Genomic DNA, 17915 nt, shown 5'->3' with positions numbered 1-17915 from the left:
TAGATTAGAGCGATTAGAAGTGAGATTTGGCAGCTTTCCTCATAGGTCTACTCCGATCCATCTTCCATTAGTCCCCCATTCATTATTCAACACATGAAACGCTGCATTGATAAATGAAGGACAAGCGCTATCACAGAATCATCCAACACCCCCCTCTCTCACCTCCTCACATTTCTTTAGTCGGGACATTTTTTCACGATGTTTAAGTCTGCAATTTGATTGGACGTAGCAGACGGCGTCCATTTAAGTGGGTCCTAATACGGATAGGTCTATACTGTGTTTTCCATTATCTTTTTACTGTACATTAAAAATGAATGGGGTAGGAGTTTTAGAAGAGCAATTAGGGCTGAGAGCGCACTCAGAGATCAAACAGAGCTGCTGGCGGGATGGCCACTGTGGGATACAACCTGTCTCTTCCTGAGTCATGAATCTCAGTCTCCCCTCCCCCTCCCTCCAGCTTTACACTTTCCTCCACTATCTCAGATGTTTGTCAACATTAAGATCATGCACTGTTGTGAAATGATTTGATTTGCTTCCCCTTGCCTGTGTGGGGTTGTGAGACACTAATTTTCTATCAGTTGAGTGATCCCTCGTCAGCTGAGAGTTCAGTTTTGGGTTGCGAGTGTATTTCATGGCCTGCCTCTGACAACCAGCCATGACTCTTGTTTCACTGCGTACACTGTGGGACTCTGGTTGCATTCAAGTGGTAATGGGTTACATAAAAAGGAAGTGAATCCACATGTGGGGACTCGCCCTGGTCTTGGCATGTTGACGCCGTTGAGTTAAAGAGCAGAGAGGACTTTAGTTTATCAGCGAGGACCCCTAGTGGTGTTTGTGTGGAAATACTGTGTCAAATTAGGATTTAGGGAATATGAAAATCAGTGGGGGAAAATGCTGACATAAACAATTCTCTTCTGTTGACGTGTCATTTGAGGAAGGATATATTCTGAAGCCCTTGAAAAATAATAACCATGAACCAAGTGTAACCACAGCCACGTTGTCTCCTCAGGTCGCCAGGCTGTGGGGCATGCAGAAGAACCGTCCAGCCATGAATTATGACAAGCTCAGTCGCTCTCTGCGCTATTACTATGAGAAGGGAATCATGCAGAAGGTACGAAACACACCCTTTAAAAAAAACTGACATCACTTTACTGTAGTGCCGCCTTTAAAACCAGGAATATGCCTTATTTACGATATTGATACAATATCTATATATTGCTCAGTCTGCAATATGTAGTATATTATGACATACTAAGTATGCCGTAAACATTTTATTATGCCATAAAAAGTGATCGTATATATTAGCACCTGCACCTATAAGACTCAAATAGACATGGGACACTTTTGTACACCTGGGGGGGAAAAACAGAGCGTTAAATGTGTTTCTTTGTCTACATTCCCACATGACTGGAGCTGTTCCTTCTCTTTCTCCAGGTGGCAGGGGAGCGCTATGTTTACAAGTTTGTGTGTGAGCCCGAGGCCCTCATCTCCCTGGCCTTCCCCGACAATCAGCGGCCCAGCCTGAAGGCCGAGTTTGAGCGCTACGTCAACGAGGAGGACACTGTGCCCCTGTCCCACCTGGATGAGGGAGTGCCCTACGCCACAGAACAAGCACCCCAAAACATGGGCCCGCAGCCCTACTCCAAAGGCTACATGTACTAAAGCCAGCCAGACCCCACCCTCCTTTGTCCCACCTTCAGAAATCTTCCTGTTGTACCGACGCATCATCATACACATCCTGAAACCCCACGCACCTCTTGCACATGCCCACCCCATCCACTTGTATATAATAAGGCTATGGTGTTTTTGTTTTAAATTAATCTCATTAGGGATTTTTTTTTGTTTTCTTTCTAAGAGCTACATTCCTCTCACATCTGAGGCCTATTCAATCCATAAACATGATTGCGGTTGAAGAAATTGCTTAATAAATACCCATAATAATACCCAAACTGAAGTCCAGACTCTTCTTTCCTGCGTTATGTTATGAGGCGCATGTGGTATTCTGTAACTTGTTAACGTCCTGTTTTCCCCTTTTATTGTATTATTGTAAGCAAAAACAAACTGATCGTAGTAAAGTGATTCAGCTTGTTAAGCCGTTTAAAGATATGGTTTGTCTTTTTGGGAAATATGCTTATTTGTTTTCTTACTGAGAGTTAAATGAGAAGATTGATACCTCGTGCCTGTGCAGTAAATAAAAAGCTGCTGCCGGTTAGCTTAGCTTAGCATAAAGACTGAACAACTCGCCCGGCTCACTGGATTCTGTTACCTTTTGGACAGAGCCGTGCTAGCCGTTTCAAATCTTGGTGCTAATCAGCAGCTTCATATTTACTGTACAGACGCAAAGAAGCATATTCCCAAACTTGTATTGAATAAATATTCCATAAACACGTTGACAAAACAGTAACTAAGATGCAGCAGCAGCGTTTATCTGCAGACACAAAACAAACCAAGATTGCAATTTTAAAATATAATGTGAATCACATATGTTAAAGATTTCATAGAAAATACAAAACAGGAAATGTTGTTCAACTTGGGACGACAGCCTTCAATGGAAAATCATTGTTACTGAAGTAATTGAAATTGGGGAAAAACTTTCCAATAATATAATTAAATCAAGGTTGAATTCCCATTTGCTGAAAGTGAAGTAAATGAAAATGAAATATCTTTCTCAGTCAGTAATCAATGCACAGTTTGTCCACTGTGCGTGAGACACAGGATGTCTTCAGCGTCGTCTGAAGGCGCGGGAGATCCTCCACGCGTTGGGTTCCTCGTAGCGGTTGTAGAGAGGTTCCAGTTTCTGCTGCTTCTTCTGCCGGCTGAGGCGCGTGGGGTCCCCAACTCTGTAGAATGCCGGCGCAAACTCCACCAGCCAGCGAGGGTCGATGGTGGTCACCTCCCGCATGTACTCCTTAGTGGTCAGCACCAACTCATGGTACACAAGCCTGCAGGAAGTATAATGAGGACAGAAATACAGTTAATAGTGTGTAGGGCTACAAGTAATTATTTAGAATAAATCACTAAAGAGCTGAAACAATGCATCTTTCAAATAATCGGCAATTGTATTTAATCATTTCAAGCAAAGTGACAAACTGCTTGAAGCTTTTGTTTGTGATACTGAATATAATTTTGGGGTTTGGAGATTTACAGGTTAAATTAATAATAAAAACAATCATTAGTTGTGATCTTAAAAAGTAGTGAAACACATCACAGTACAAAACACAAACATTTTCAATAATATAAAAAACATCAAATAGGCAAAATAGGGAACATTTTGCAATTTTACTTAAATTAATTCAATTTATAAATAAATATCCTTTCAGCAATAATAATGATTAATCCATACAAGTTATACTTTCTCACATCGGCCCTGCAGTATCACAGCAGTCAGGACTCACCATTCTGGCTGGCGGTTGAACAGAGTGCTGGAGGGGTGGAGGTACACCACCTGCTGGTCAATTAGGGTACGGTACCCATCATGGGGGTGCTTCCTGGCAGAGTTCCTGAAGTACCCGCTGCAGATTGCTTTCTGGACCCGCATTGTAGCTTTTCCACAAGATACCACGTCCAACTTGTGTCTGAGGAGTATTTAGTGTTAATATTTGTGCAACATACATTTAAAATATGTTCTCTGTATTCACCAGACATCATGCAAAGATTATGTTTAGGTTAGATACTGTGTGACACAAAACTGTTTCGATAAATTGATTCATAATTAAAGTTGTTCATGCAAAAATGGCAATTTCTCTGTTTTATGTCATATTAAACTGAATATCTTTGGGTTTTGATCCGACACAACTGATGAAGACATTTAAAGACATCACCTTGGACTTTGAGAAACTGTTAACTGACATTTTATAAAGCAATAGATTAATCGATAATGAAAGTAATCGTTAGCTGCCGCCCTCGTTGAAACACAGCTGAAGTGCAAGCGTAGACTACCTGTCCATGATGCTCAGCATCTGCTTGCGGATGTCCTGAGCTCTCTTTAGGGAGCGGGCTTGGATGAAGTTCTCGAAACACCAGGGGTTGGAGAACTTGTTGTTCTTCCAGGAGTTGTAGACAGCCAGCAGGGTCAGGTGATCTCCCTCGAGCTGGAAGAACTTTGTCTTTTTCTGGTCAGCCTGGGCCTGTTTGTCCTGAAAGGGAATGATTGAATTTTGTTCATTGTGTCTTTTGATGAAGCGTCCGATACATGTTATTTTTTACAATTGTTGTGAGCAGCTTGTTGCCTTGAAAATTCTTCAATTATGTTTCCCATCAACAATTTGGAGAGAAAACAATGTTTACGAGCATGTTATAGAAGTACCACACTGTACGCACTGTACGGTCCCTGCACTCAACAGGCCTGTATTTAGTACAGTATTTAGTACAGTATTTAGTGCAGTATTTAGTGCAGTATTTAGTACAGTATTTAGTGCAGTATTTAGTACAGTATTTAGTGCAGTATTTAGTGCAGTATTTAGTACAGTATTTAGTACAGTATTTAGTGCAGTATTTAGTACAGTATTTAGTACAGTATTTAGTGCAGTATTTAGTATAGTATTTAGTACAGTATTTAGTACAGTATTTAGTACAGTAATTAGTGCAGTATTTAGTACAGTATTTAGTACAGTATTTAGTACAGTATTTAGTGCAGTATTTAGTATAGTATTTAGTATAGTATTTAGTACAGTATTTAGTACAGTATTTAGTACAGTATTTAGTATAGTATTTAGTACAGTATTTAGTACAGTATTTAGTGCAGTATTTAGTATAGTATTTAGTATAGTATTTAGTACAGTATTTAGTATAGTATTTAGTACAGTATGTAGTGCAGTATTTAGTGCAGTATTTAGTATAGTATTTAGTGCAGTATTTAGTATAGTATTTAGTATAGTATTTAGTATAGTATTTAGTACAGTATTTAGTGCAGTATTTAGTATAGTATTTAGTACAGTATTTAGTATAGTATTTAGTGCAGTATTTAGTATAGTATTTAGTATAGTATTTAGTGCAGTATTTAGTATAGTATAGTATTTAGTACAGTATTTAGTATAGTATTTAGTACAGTATGTAGTGCAGTATTTAGTGCAGTATTTAGTATAGTATTTAGTGCAGTATTTAGTGCAGTATTTAGTGCAGTATTTAGTACAGTATTTAGTATAGTATTTATTATAGTATTTAGTACAGTATTTAGTACAGTATTTAGTGCAGTATTTAGTATAGTATTTAGTACAGTATTTAGTATAGTATTTAGTGCAGTATTTAGTATAGTATTTAGTATAGTATTTAGTGCAGTATTTAGTATAGTATAGTATTTTAGTATTTAGTACAGTATTTAGTATAGTATTTAGTACAGTATGTAGTGCAGTATTTAGTGCAGTATTTAGTATAGTATTTAGTGCAGTATTTAGTATAGTATTTAGTGCAGTATTTAGTACAGTATTTAGTACAGTATTTAGTACAGTATTTAGTACAGTATTTAGTATAGTATTTAGTGCAGTATTTAGTATAGTATTTAGTATAGTATTTTAGTATTTAGTACAGTATTTAGTATAGTATTTAGTACAGTATGTAGTGCAGTATTTAGTGCAGTATTTAGTATTTAGTGCAGTATTTAGTATAGTATTTAGTACAGTATTTAGTGCAGTATTTAGTGCAGTATTTAGTACAGTATTTAGTACAGTATTTAGTGCAGTATTTAGTGCAGTATTTAGTGCAGTATTTAGTGCAGTATTTAGTATAGTATTTAGTACAGTATTTAGTACAGTATTTAGTATAGTATTTAGTATAGTATTTATTATAGTATTTAGTGCAGTATTTAGTACAGTATTTAGTGCAGTATTTAGTATAGTATTTAGTATAGTATTTAGTGCAGTATTTAGTATAGTATTTAGTATAGTATTTAGTGCAGTATTTAGTATAGTATAGTATTTAGTACAGTATTTAGTATAGTATTTAGTACAGTATGTAGTGCAGTATTTAGTGCAGTATTTAGTATAGTATTTAGTGCAGTATTTAGTATAGTATTTAGTATAGTATTTAGTACAGTATTTAGTACAGTATTTAGTACAGTATTTAGTATAGTATTTAGTACAGTATTTAGTATAGTATTTAGTACAGTATGTAGTGCAGTATTTAGTGCAGTATTTAGTATTTAGTGCAGTATTTAGTATAGTATTTAGTACAGTATTTAGTGCAGTATTTAGTATAGTATTTAGTACAGTATTTAGTACAGTATTTAGTACAGTATTTAGTACAGTATTTAGTATAGTATTTAGTACAGTATTTAGTACAGCATTTGGTACAGCATTTGGTACAGTATTTAGTACAGTATTTAGTATTTAGTGCAGTATTTAGTGCAGTATTTAGTGCAGTATTTAGTATAGTATTTAGTACAGTATTTAGTACAGTATTTAGTATAGTATTTAGTATAGTATTTAGTGCAGTATTTAGTACAGTATTTAGTGCAGTATTTAGTATAGTATTTAGTACAGTATTTAGTACAGTATTTAGTGCAGTATTAGTATAGTATTTAGTATAGTATTTTAGTATTTAGTACAGTATTTAGTATAGTATTTAGTACAGTATGTAGTGCAGTATTTAGTGCAGTATTTAGTATTTAGTGCAGTATTTAGTATAGTATTTAGTACAGTATTTAGTGCAGTATTTAGTATAGTATTTAGTGCAGTATTTAGTACAGTATTTAGTATTTAGTGCAGTATTTAGTGCAGTATTTAGTATAGTATTTAGTACAGTATTTAGTATAGTATTTATTATAGTATTTAGTGCAGTATTTAGTACAGTATTTAGTGCAGTATTTAGTATAGTATTTAGTACAGTATTTAGTATAGTATTTAGTGCAGTATTTAGTATAGTATTTAGTATAGTATTTAGTGCAGTATTTAGTATAGTATAGTATTTAGTACAGTATTTAGTATAGTATTTAGTACAGTATGTAGTGCAGTATTTAGTGCAGTATTTAGTATAGTATTTAGTGCAGTATTTAGTATAGTATTTAGTGCAGTATTTAGTACAGTATTTAGTACAGTATTTAGTATAGTATTTAGTACAGTATTTAGTACAGTATTTAGTGCAGTATTTAGTATAGTATTTAGTATAGTATTTTAGTATTTAGTACAGTATTTAGTATAGTATTTAGTACAGTATGTAGTGCAGTATTTAGTGCAGTATTTAGTATTTAGTGCAGTATTTAGTATAGTATTTAGTACAGTATTTAGTGCAGTATTTAGTATAGTATTTAGTACAGTATTTAGTACAGTATTTAGTACAGTATTTAGTATAGTATTTAGTACAGTATTTAGTGCAGTATTTAGTACAGTATTTAGTATAGTATTTAGTATAGTATTTAGTACAGTATTTAGTACAGCATTTGGTACAGCATTTGGTATTTAGTGCAGTATTTAGTGCAGTATTTAGTGCAGTATTTAGTATAGTATTTAGTACAGTATTTAGTACAGTATTTAGTATAGTATTTAGTATAGTATTTAGTGCAGTATTTAGTATAGTATTTAGTACAGTATTTAGTATAGTATTTAGTGCAGTATTTAGTATAGTATTTAGTATAGTATTTAGTGCAGTATTTAGTATAGTATAGTATTTTAGTATTTAGTACAGTATTTAGTATAGTATTTAGTACAGTATGTAGTGCAGTATTTAGTGCAGTATTTAGTATAGTATTTAGTGCAGTATTTAGTATAGTATTTAGTACAGTATTTAGTACAGTATTTAGTACAGTATTTAGTATAGTATTTAGTACAGTATTTAGTACAGTATTTAGTACAGTATTTAGTATAGTATTTAGTGCAGTATTTTAGTATTTAGTACAGTATTTAGTATAGTATTTAGTACAGCATTTGGTACAGTATTTAGTACAGTATTTAGTATTTAGTGCAGTATTTAGTGCAGTATTTAGTGCAGTATTTAGTATAGTATTTAGTATAGTATTTAGTACAGTATTTAGTATAGTATTTAGTATAGTATTTAGTGCAGTATTTAGTATAGTATTTAGTACAGTATTAGTATAGTATTTAGTGCAGTATTTAGTATAGTATTTAGTATAGTATTTAGTGCAGTATTTAGTATAGTATTTAGTATAGTATTTAGTGCAGTATTTAGTATAGTATTTAGTACAGTATTTAGTATAGTATTTAGTGCAGTATTTAGTATAGTATTTAGTATAGTATTTAGTGCAGTATTTAGTATAGTATAGTATTTTAGTATTTAGTACAGTATTTAGTATAGTATTTAGTACAGTATGTAGTGCAGTATTTAGTGCAGTATTTAGTATAGTATTTAGTATAGTATAGTATTTAGTACAGTATTTAGTACAGTATTTAGTATAGTATTTAGTACAGTATTTAGTATAGTATTTAGTGCAGTATTTAGTATAGTATTTAGTATAGTATTTTAGTATTTAGTACAGTATTTAGTACAGTATTTAGTATAGTATTTAGTACAGTATGTAGTGCAGTATTTAGTGCAGTATTTAGTATAGTATTTAGTACAGTATTTAGTGCAGTATTTAGTATAGTATTTAGTGCAGTATTTAGTACAGTATTTAGTACAGTATTTAGTATAGTATTTAGTATAGTATTTAGTACAGCATTTGGTACAGTATTTAGTACAGTATTTAGTACAGTATTTAGTACAGTATTTAGTACAGTATTTAGTATAGTATTTAGTACAGTATTTAGTACAGTATTTAGTACAGTATTTAGTATAGTATTTAGTACAGTATTTGGTACAGGCCTTTAATTCCTTTTGAACTAAACTATTGCTCAGCAAAGATGGGAAATACTATCAAATTGTCATTTAAACCAGTATGAATATTACTTGTAAAATAAATAAAAATGTGTCCATTGATGTGTCAAAACTGACTGTGTCGACTGACTCAATTGAAGTTTTATGTTAAGTCTAGTCCAGTCGTTGTGTGTAAGCCGAATACCTTAGGTCTGTAGAAGATGTTCTGCACAGACAGCATGGACACGATGGTGAGCATCTCTTCACTGCAGCCCAGATGGACGGACATGATCAACATCTTACACAGCATGGGCTCCAGAGGAAACTCCGCCATCTGAACCACAGAGACAGGTGTAAAACAAACAGACAGTATGCCTAACGAACACACCTCTTCAAGATCAAACCAAACTGTGTGGACAAACCTGTTCGAACTAGCTCCTTGCACAGATTATACGAGTAAATAATATAATGACTGCACATTTGAAGGTCATGATGTAACAATGGGACTCAGTAAATACAGTAAATGTTCCTCCTCACCCTTCGTCCCAGCCGTGTGAGTAAACCTTCATCATCCAGAGAGCCCAGAGTGTAGAGCTGCTCCATGGCTATGATCAGAGTCTCCATGGGAGGAGCGTCCATGAAGTCAAAAGCCATGAGGTCGTTGATGCCCATGGCCTGGTGGAGGAGAGGACACAACAAACCAATTAATAAAGAGATAAATGACACTGACAGTAATACCTGAAGGAAAATATTAATAACTGGGCAACATAGTCATGATTAATGTTCAGTCAACACTTTCTATGGGCTGCATCATAAGTGATACTATTCATAACAAAGACCTATGATTTTAAATGTATTGCACTTTATTTAGACGCCAACAATGAAACGTTATGATGAAGCATCATTATTATAGATACATCAATATGTACTTGCAGTATCATAAGTTATTGTATGGGTGGACTATGATTCCTTACGATTGTCCAGCTGTGTATAGGCGAGTATGGAAACACTAGTTTGAAAGTGCTTTCATTTTGAATAAAATGGTTGAAGATGCTTGAAATTGTAATTGCATTACTTTCATAATACAAAAATACAAAAACGCAACATTACAGACATAAAAGAAGTAAACTTTATGCACCTTGAAAGGTGCTTGAATGTGTAGGAACCCTGCATAATGTCGCAAAATGATTCATGTCAAAAGTCAGTCCATCACCTTCAGAGACAGCACAGTGCTGGCCAGGCTGGTTCTCTGGATCTCGGGCACGTTGGTGGTCAGCATCTCGTCCCTGTAGGCTCTCTCAGTGTAGAGCCTGTAACACTTCCCTGGGCCCGTCCTGCCGGCTCGACCCGCCCTCTGCTTGGCTTGGGCCTGAACACAGATCCGGTGAGTTTTTAAAAGGATTATGTAGTTAAAGAGATCTATCAAATTATTACAAATGTTTAGGTTTTCAGCATAGTTTAAAAAACACGGACACAGATATACAATGTTTACTTCCAAATGTTAAGGGTTGTGTTAAAATGGATGGACCTGTGATATGGGAGTCACCACCAGCTGGTCGATGCCCGTCTTGGAGTTATACACGATCTGCTTAACAAAGCCGGGGTCCACCACGTAGTAGACTCCATGAATAGTGAGAGACGTCTCAGCAATGTTAGTGGCAATGATGACCTTGTGGGAAACAGAAAGAGAAATTAAAGGATCAGAAATCAATTAGCGATGTATGATTTGTCGTGTGCTGAACTTTAGATTCAAATTGAAAGCCACCAAAACAAATAAGGTAAATATAATTAAAAATCAAAGAAAGACATCAGCACAGAAATTAAAATGATTTTAAAAATCACATAATAAAATGTACTCTAATTCAGCAAAGACAAATATTCTCAAAGTACAATTTTGAAACTACAATAAGAAGTAAAAGATTCACTCTTTTAAAATGCCCTTCAACGCACAGCTGTAAACTTATCCAGCACAGTCTGGTACCTTTCTGCTGCCTGGGGGTGCCGGGTCAAAGATCCTGGTCTGCATTTCACTGGGCAGGGCAGAATAAACTGGCAGAATAATCAGTTCAGGAACATTCGGCCCCAGAGACTTCATTCTCTCGTACAGGATCTCACAAGCTGTGTCGATCTCTTCCTGTCCCGTCAGAAACACCAGGACGTCACCTATAAAGAACAGGGAGAAAAGGGATGTCGGTTTGTTTTTTTTACATAAAACGCTTATTTAAGTAAGTGTAAGGAAACCTGTTTCTGACACAAACGTACCTGGGGGCTCAGTTAGATGGATCTGCATGACGGTGATGAGACTGGCGTCCAGGTAGTCAGTCTCAGGCTCTTTGCAGTAGAGAACCTCCACTGGGTAAGTTCTTCCTGGGATGGTGAAGATGGGAGCTTCATAGAAATACTGAGAGAACTTGACAGCATCCAGTGTAGCAGAGGAGACGATCAGCTTCATGTCTTTGCGTTTCTGTATCGTCTAAAAGAGACCGGGGAAGTTATTGTTGGTGTGGATTTATTATTCCTTTAAAAACATTGTATGGTTTGTAGAATGTAAAATACCTTCTTGAGAAGGCCAAAGAGCACGTCGGTGTGGATTGTTCTCTCATGGGCCTCATCTAGCATAATGAGGGAATACAGACTCATGTCTGGGTCCAGCAGACATTCCCTTTGCAGCATACCGTGGGTCATGTACTTGATTACCGTCTCAGTACTGGTGCAGTCCTCAAATCGAATGGTGTAACCCACCTAGAATCAAAGGAAAAACTAAACGAGAGGCTCTCACTAAGAATTTCTTGCTCTGATTAAAGGGACAGTTACTGATAGTTTTGGTGAGTGTTGGAGATATCGCTGGCCTTCTCTACAATATAATGGAACTATATGCACTCGGCTTGTGGTGCTCCAAAAGACATACATTAGAAAAACTCAATATGTCTATTTCTAGAAATCCTGACCTGGTTACTCAGGTAACGGTTACACACCTTGCTGTGAGCAGTTTCATGTAGGAACTATTTTCTTTCTACCGAACTACACCCGCCAACCACATCACCGCGCAGCAGGAAGCACGCATCTACTCATGGATGAGTAAACATTGAAACTGCCCGGTGATGTGGTTGGAGGGTGTAGTTTGCTAGAGAGAAAATTGTTGCTGTAGTTTATCCGGGTCATGATTTCTGGAAAGAGACATCGCTGTTGAGTTTTTCAAATTAGTTTTTTTGGTGCTTTGAGAACCACAAGTCGAGTGTCATCTAGTTCCATTATATTGAGAGAAGGTCGACATCTCTAGAGCAGATATCTCCAACACTGTGCAACGCACACCAAAACAATCTAGATTGATAAATCGGCCCACAGGTGAGAGGAGAAGCATGTATTTTTGAGTTTGGGCTGACCTGTCCCTTTAAGAAGATCACTCACCTCTTGGCCTAGACGGCAACCGTACTCCTCAGAGACTCTCTTGGCCACCGACATGGCGGCAACACGACGAGGCTGCGTACAGCCAATCTTCCCCCGCGAGGTGTAGCCTGCCTCCGCCAGGTACTGAGTGATCTGCGTCGTCTTACCGGAGCCAGTTTCTCCAACTACAATCAAGATCTGATTGTCATGAACAGCCTGTGAGAGAAATATTTAATTGGTAAGGCATTAAATTAATATTGAAGTGCGTTAATAGGCTTAGTGGGTACATGTGCATGTTGTAATGTGGGCTCAGGTCTTTTAGACATCTTTCAAAAGCATAACTTTCTCATTCGCGTTTCCTCTCAGTTCCCTTTAATCTCTCCACTGCTCGTACCTGAACAAGCTCTTCCTTTAGCTTGAAAATAGGAAGACACTCTCTCTGCTGCAGGATGGAAAGTTCTGTCTTCTGGCCATACGAAACCTGGTTCCCCCCGAAGGCATATCTTTTCCACTCTGGAAGATCGGCAGGCATAGCGCCGATGCCTCTCATGTTGGCAGCAATCTGCCTTCCTTCATCTGTGTAGGAGAGGAAAAGGGTCTAATGTAAAGTTCCGGCAAGATCCCACTATATTGTTTAATCAAGATGAACTGCAATGATAAAGAACTTCCTAATAAGCTCTTTTTGTATTAAACGATGAGTCAGAGGTAGTGACCAGGGCTGGAAGGAACTTGTAAAGCCGACATTCCCTCAGGCTGTGGAAGACAGAGTCTCAGTGCATTACGACTCTGTGTGCCAGCGTAAACTCATGGGGAAGCAAGATAATCATCTCCAGCCATGGCATGGTAACAATGTAATGTGGAATAGGCCTGGCAAGACAGATTGTTAAATTTCATCTTCTAAATATTAAATCTCTGACACAGCAAAGATCGATTTTGTCCGGTTCGAAGTGTGTTCCACTGATGCTTGAAGATCCCACGGTCAGTGCAGGACACATTTAAAGCTGCAGACTCGTTTATCACAAATGTGTAGTCCTTACAGTCAGGCATTGGGTCGATCCAGTTCTTGTGGAGACCGGTAGGGATGGAGTCCAACTCTGCTGCGCGGGCCACCTGCTTCAGCTCTCTCCTCTCCTTCGCTAGAGCGCTCTGCATCATGGCTGCCTGGGAGAGGGAGCCGTCTGGATTCTAACGGACAAAAGGAGAACAGTTGTTGGTGCGATGATTGTGAAACCAATAAATCAAACTGCATCAGTAGAAGTATACAAATCCTGAAGTACTTCCAGGTACTATACTTAACATAAATCATTAACATCATCCAACTGCAGAGCTGCAGTGCCTCCAGTCAAACCTTTGCAGCCTACTGTCATGGAAAGTATCAGCAGCAGCACATTAGCACTGCAGATGGGCAATGACACGGGTTGTTTTCAAAGATGTAATTATTTTCAGGGGGATGCTTTTCTTTGAAGTATGGGATATGTCAATGATTAGCAACATTGACTTTGATGCATTGCATCAAAACACATAATACAGCAGCAACGCCCCAAGTGGAAACCAGGGACAAGTACTTTCCCCAAAGGACTGAAGGCTTAATCCAGCGGAAAATAGTAGCAGACACTCAGGCCAGCCGGGAATCAAACCATTTTATTGAAATAAATATTCAGTAAGATCTGCATAGATCTCCCCCCACCATAAGAACCCTTCTAGACTCTGGATATATACCTTCACTATTTTGACGGGGCTCAAGTTTGTGCTCCATTTAGTCTGTCCCCTCAGGAACGGTGGTTCCTCCTCAACCAGATCGATCTCCAATTCTTGATCTGTGGAGGGAGTTGTAGTTAGTTAGAGACAATATCATGCAGTATAACTTTAATTTAGCGAAACCTTAAGAATAAAGTGTAGAGTTTTACCTTCATCGTCATCCATCTTGGGAAGGATTCCCGTCTCCTCGTCAAATTCTGGGAACTCTTCTTTAGGAAGTACGTTTGCGGCAATCATCTCAAATGGGAAAAATATATTTTTTAACTGAAGGGTTACAAAAACAGGCGAGGAAGACTTCGCCCCTGAAGAAGTATTTAACACTTAAAGAATCCCTTCTACATTAAAGTGTTGGATGAATACCTGTTTAATTTCCCATTTTTCCAGGTCCGTTATCTTGGCGAGCCGTTTGCGCTCCGTTGGGTTTTCCTCCATGTCCAGCATGCTGGCTTCAACGGGGCGGTCGGGGTTCCTCAAGGCTTCGTCTCCGAGTCCAGTGTCCAGGTTTCTTCTCCGGTTGGGGTTCAGGTCCTCCCCCGTCTCCTGGTTGACATCCTGGCAACATGTAAAACAATTATTAACTCTTGCTAGCCCAACCCATTATTATACTGTTTTTGCAAATAAATGTACATATATGGAATAGTTTATCAAATACATAAAGTATGTTAGGCTTTGAAACCTGCAGGTCAGTTTTCACTTGATCAGAAGAAGTCATATTGTCTAATTAAAACTTTTATGACCGTAGTAAAGTGTAACACATTCGCATTTCATGTCATTGTCAAAGTGGCGGGAAATGTTTGAGTAAAACATTTTATAAAAAGGTGGGTATGAAGTGTATCCTTGAATATTTGTTAATCAACGGGTTACTCTTACAGCTGTTGGGGATCAAAACGTTGACAGGATAGTGTGAGGGAGTTGCATCTTCACACATCTCATTTTCTAAATGTTTCCATCATGGCAAATGGATTTCTCTCGACTCCTCACGGCGTAGTGTACCAACCATCTTCTCTTTCTACAATTTTACGCACGACTCACCTTCATGCTGAGGCTGGCTTTGGTTCCCGTGAAGGACAGCACTTTGACCTTCACCTTTTGGCCTTTGGTGACCACGTCAGCCACATTGGCTATACGTCCTTCTTTACGCAGCTCTGAGATGTGCACCAGACCCTCCCAGCGTTTCCTGCAGACAGTTACACACTACAGGTTAGGATCAAGGCGCAGACACTAAAAGAACATTACAGGCAGATGCTGGCAAAAACCAATCTGAGTGCATCATAACATGCAGTCTAGTGGAATGTTTTTGTTTTGTTAACTAAAGTGCCTTATGGTACCATCAGGGCACATTTATGTCACAGAAAATGCAATAAAAACAGGGATTTCCTGAATTGGTCAAACAAAAAGGGAGATACAACAAAATGTTAAATAACAAATATTATTCAAATGCCAGTCTATATAGGGGTGTTTTTAAAGTGTATTGCTTAAACTTATAGCATATTAAAGTAAGTCCCCCCCCCCCCCCCCTCACACACACATACACACAAGATCTATGTCGCTGTTGAAAATGTAATTTCATGTATTTTCGCTGCCCTTTACTTTATCGTATGTATTCTTGCTGTCTGTGTTATTGCCAGGATGCTGAAGATTTTTTTTTTATAACTTTTATAAACATTTGAGTCTCGGATCTGAGCGGTCTCGGAACAGAATAAGGGGTTAAGAGTTCAGAAATGTAAAGCGGAGCCAAACCATGTAGGATTTAAAAAGTAATCAATATAGTAGTAGTAGTAGTAGTAGTAATAATAATAATACTAATAATAATAATATGCACGTGTGAAAAATGGAGAAATATAAATAATATAATTTAGAAGTAGGTGACAGGACGACCAAGCAGCAATGCAAAACCAAAAAACTGAAACTAAATATCAAAGAGGAAGTGAGACATTTCTCGGACTGACCTGAGGCCCTCTAGCTGCACAAAACAGCCAAACTGCATAATACTGCTGATTTTGCCATTGTAGACGTCGCCCACAACAGGCTCCTCTGGCGGAGGCCGATCCACAGGTGTATCGCGCCAGCGGTCAGAGTCTCTGTCATCCTTCTTGTTGTTGTCATCGTCTCTGCGGGGGCTCGGAGGATGGTCACTCCAGCGAGACACTCGTTTCCTTTTACACTTTGGTTTTGTTTCTCCGTCAGGAGAACGACTTCGCTGACGTCTGATTTGTCCCTCTGTGTCTCGACTCCTGTCTGACCTGAGGAGCAAAGGAGCAAAAGAGAAGTACAACTTTTACTCCATATGTGGTTAAAAAGAAGCAGTTCAATGTTTTATTTAGAAGATTATTTTCCACTCTTTTGTACCCATTATCAGAGCTTGTTCCACAGAAGTTAGGCATGAGCATCTCCAGCTCCTTCATGGCTGCTGCTGCAATCTGCTCATCACCTTCATCTGTGTGACGTGGTGGAATCTGAACGAGAGGCAACAACAGCTCCATAAATACTACAACCTTTAAGTTTTCCCACTGACAAACAGTTGTATTTTACTTAGATGTTTGCCAGAAGATACAGAGGTTTAAATGAAAATGAGAGCATGATGCTTTATTGTCTGTCATGCTTTACCATCCACACAGGATCATCTGGTTTACATAAAGCAGGATATTTCTCTTTCAGCTTGTCCTTCTCACTCGGCGGCTGGTGATCTTGAGTCATACACAACAGAAGAGACAATTTAACAGTAGACACATGGCTGTAAAACAGGAGGTATTATCATGTAAGATACATTTAAAAGGTCTCTGTACCTTTACTTGTAGATGGTGCGGACCGCATAGTATGAATAAGTCTAAGTAAATTACCAACAAACGTATCCTGAAAAAGAGAAATAGATGTAAGAAATTACAAAGCAAAAATATATTTAACGAAATAGTTTAACTGCACACTTACTGTGAAGTCTGCTCCATTTTCACACAGAACTGCTTTGAATTCCTCAAATGTTGTGTGTTTTTCGGCGAGACTGATGATGAATTCAGCTGCAAAACATCAACTGTTGTTTAGCTATTCATGCTAACTTAGACATTACCTGATTCTTATAATGCAATTGCAAGCTAACGTTAGCTCTGTATATGAGAAAATAACGCTGTCATGTAGCGTAACGTTACCTAGATCTTTCTCGCATATTCCCAGATGATTCTCCAACTCCGTGCACACCTTTGACACCAAAGATAAATATTCCAGACGTTTTATTTCGTCTGAAGCAGCCATTTCTCATGTTTATTTAGACCTAAACAGGAAGTGGTTCTTCTTCTTTAGTTTGAGCTCCAACGAAAGCTGCTGCCCCCTATCGGCCAAGGCCGATTACAGTATGTACAGTTTACACAAAGTACTGTAGCCTACTTAAAATGAGGTACTTGTACTTTACCTGAGTATTTTTCATTGTATACTACTTTATACTTATACTCCACTACATATATTTGATTATTGACAAGTTACTTTGTACATTCAGATTATTAAAACACTTCAACCAACGAATATATGTGGGATGATGTACTATTGTGGATTAAGATATACAGAAGTATATTAAAATAAAAATGATATGCACCTTTGCATCGCTAATTATATTCAATTAATATATCGATGCTAATGGTCATTCTGCATTACACTTTTAATTTAGCTACTTTAAGTATATTTGACGCTAATACTTTTATATATTTGATAAATATCTTTCTTCCACCCCTGCACCTTCTACTTAACTGCAATTTTTAGTTATTCATACTTTACTCAAGTACATGCCACTTTAGACTTGTACTTTGCTAAATTTCATAGGCTAATATTGTATTTTTACTCAACTAATTTCAGGGCTAGTTATAATATATTATATTATATATTAATTTTCTTTGCAAATGAAGGGTTTTATATATAAAACATAACTTAAATACAATGTTTCTGTAAATAATACAATCCAAAATGTATTCTTATTTAACCATAAGAGGGGAGGGGGTATGTAAAAGTTAAAAGACCACCAGTTAAACATTTTATATTAACCA

General features: G+C 37.2%; 2 protein-coding genes across 3 annotated transcripts in view; one reads left to right on the top strand and one right to left on the bottom strand.

Annotated features, from left to right (window-relative positions):
- etv4 (ETS variant transcription factor 4) overlaps positions 1 to 1943 on the top strand; it is a 33109-nt gene extending 31166 nt beyond the window's left edge. For both annotated transcript variants that reach the window (XM_029457128.1, XM_029457129.1), the window contains 2 exons: positions 1010 to 1111; positions 1435 to 1943. In XM_029457128.1, the coding sequence (XP_029312988.1) occupies positions 1010 to 1111; positions 1435 to 1662 (330 nt within the window). In that variant the 3' untranslated portion in view covers positions 1663 to 1943. The remainder of the gene's footprint in view (positions 1 to 1009; positions 1112 to 1434) is intronic.
- A 404-nt stretch (positions 1944 to 2347) lies between these two features.
- Positions 2348 to 17190, bottom strand: LOC115025077 (ATP-dependent RNA helicase DHX8-like). Its single transcript, XM_029457127.1, has 23 exons — positions 17031 to 17190; positions 16816 to 16901; positions 16674 to 16740; positions 16495 to 16574; positions 16237 to 16343; positions 15837 to 16130; positions 14920 to 15064; positions 14248 to 14439; positions 14037 to 14124; positions 13849 to 13946; positions 13167 to 13314; positions 12524 to 12705; positions 12151 to 12345; positions 11299 to 11484; positions 11005 to 11215; positions 10724 to 10905; positions 10271 to 10411; positions 9956 to 10111; positions 9280 to 9417; positions 8948 to 9076; positions 3940 to 4136; positions 3396 to 3575; positions 2348 to 2942 (listed from the first exon to the last, which is right to left on the bottom strand). The coding sequence occupies exons 1-23, from the start codon at positions 17131 to 17133 to the stop codon at positions 2723 to 2725; spliced, it is 3525 nt and encodes a 1174-aa protein (XP_029312987.1). The 5' UTR covers positions 17134 to 17190; the 3' UTR covers positions 2348 to 2722.
- Positions 17191 to 17915: the final 725 nt, after the last annotated feature.

This window comes from Cottoperca gobio, chromosome 19 (assembly GCF_900634415.1).
Source record: "Cottoperca gobio chromosome 19, fCotGob3.1, whole genome shotgun sequence".
Lineage (NCBI taxonomy): Eukaryota > Metazoa > Chordata > Actinopteri > Perciformes > Bovichtidae > Cottoperca > Cottoperca gobio.
Note: the sequence above shows the minus strand (reverse complement) of the source record. Positions and strands in the feature narration are given on the sequence as shown.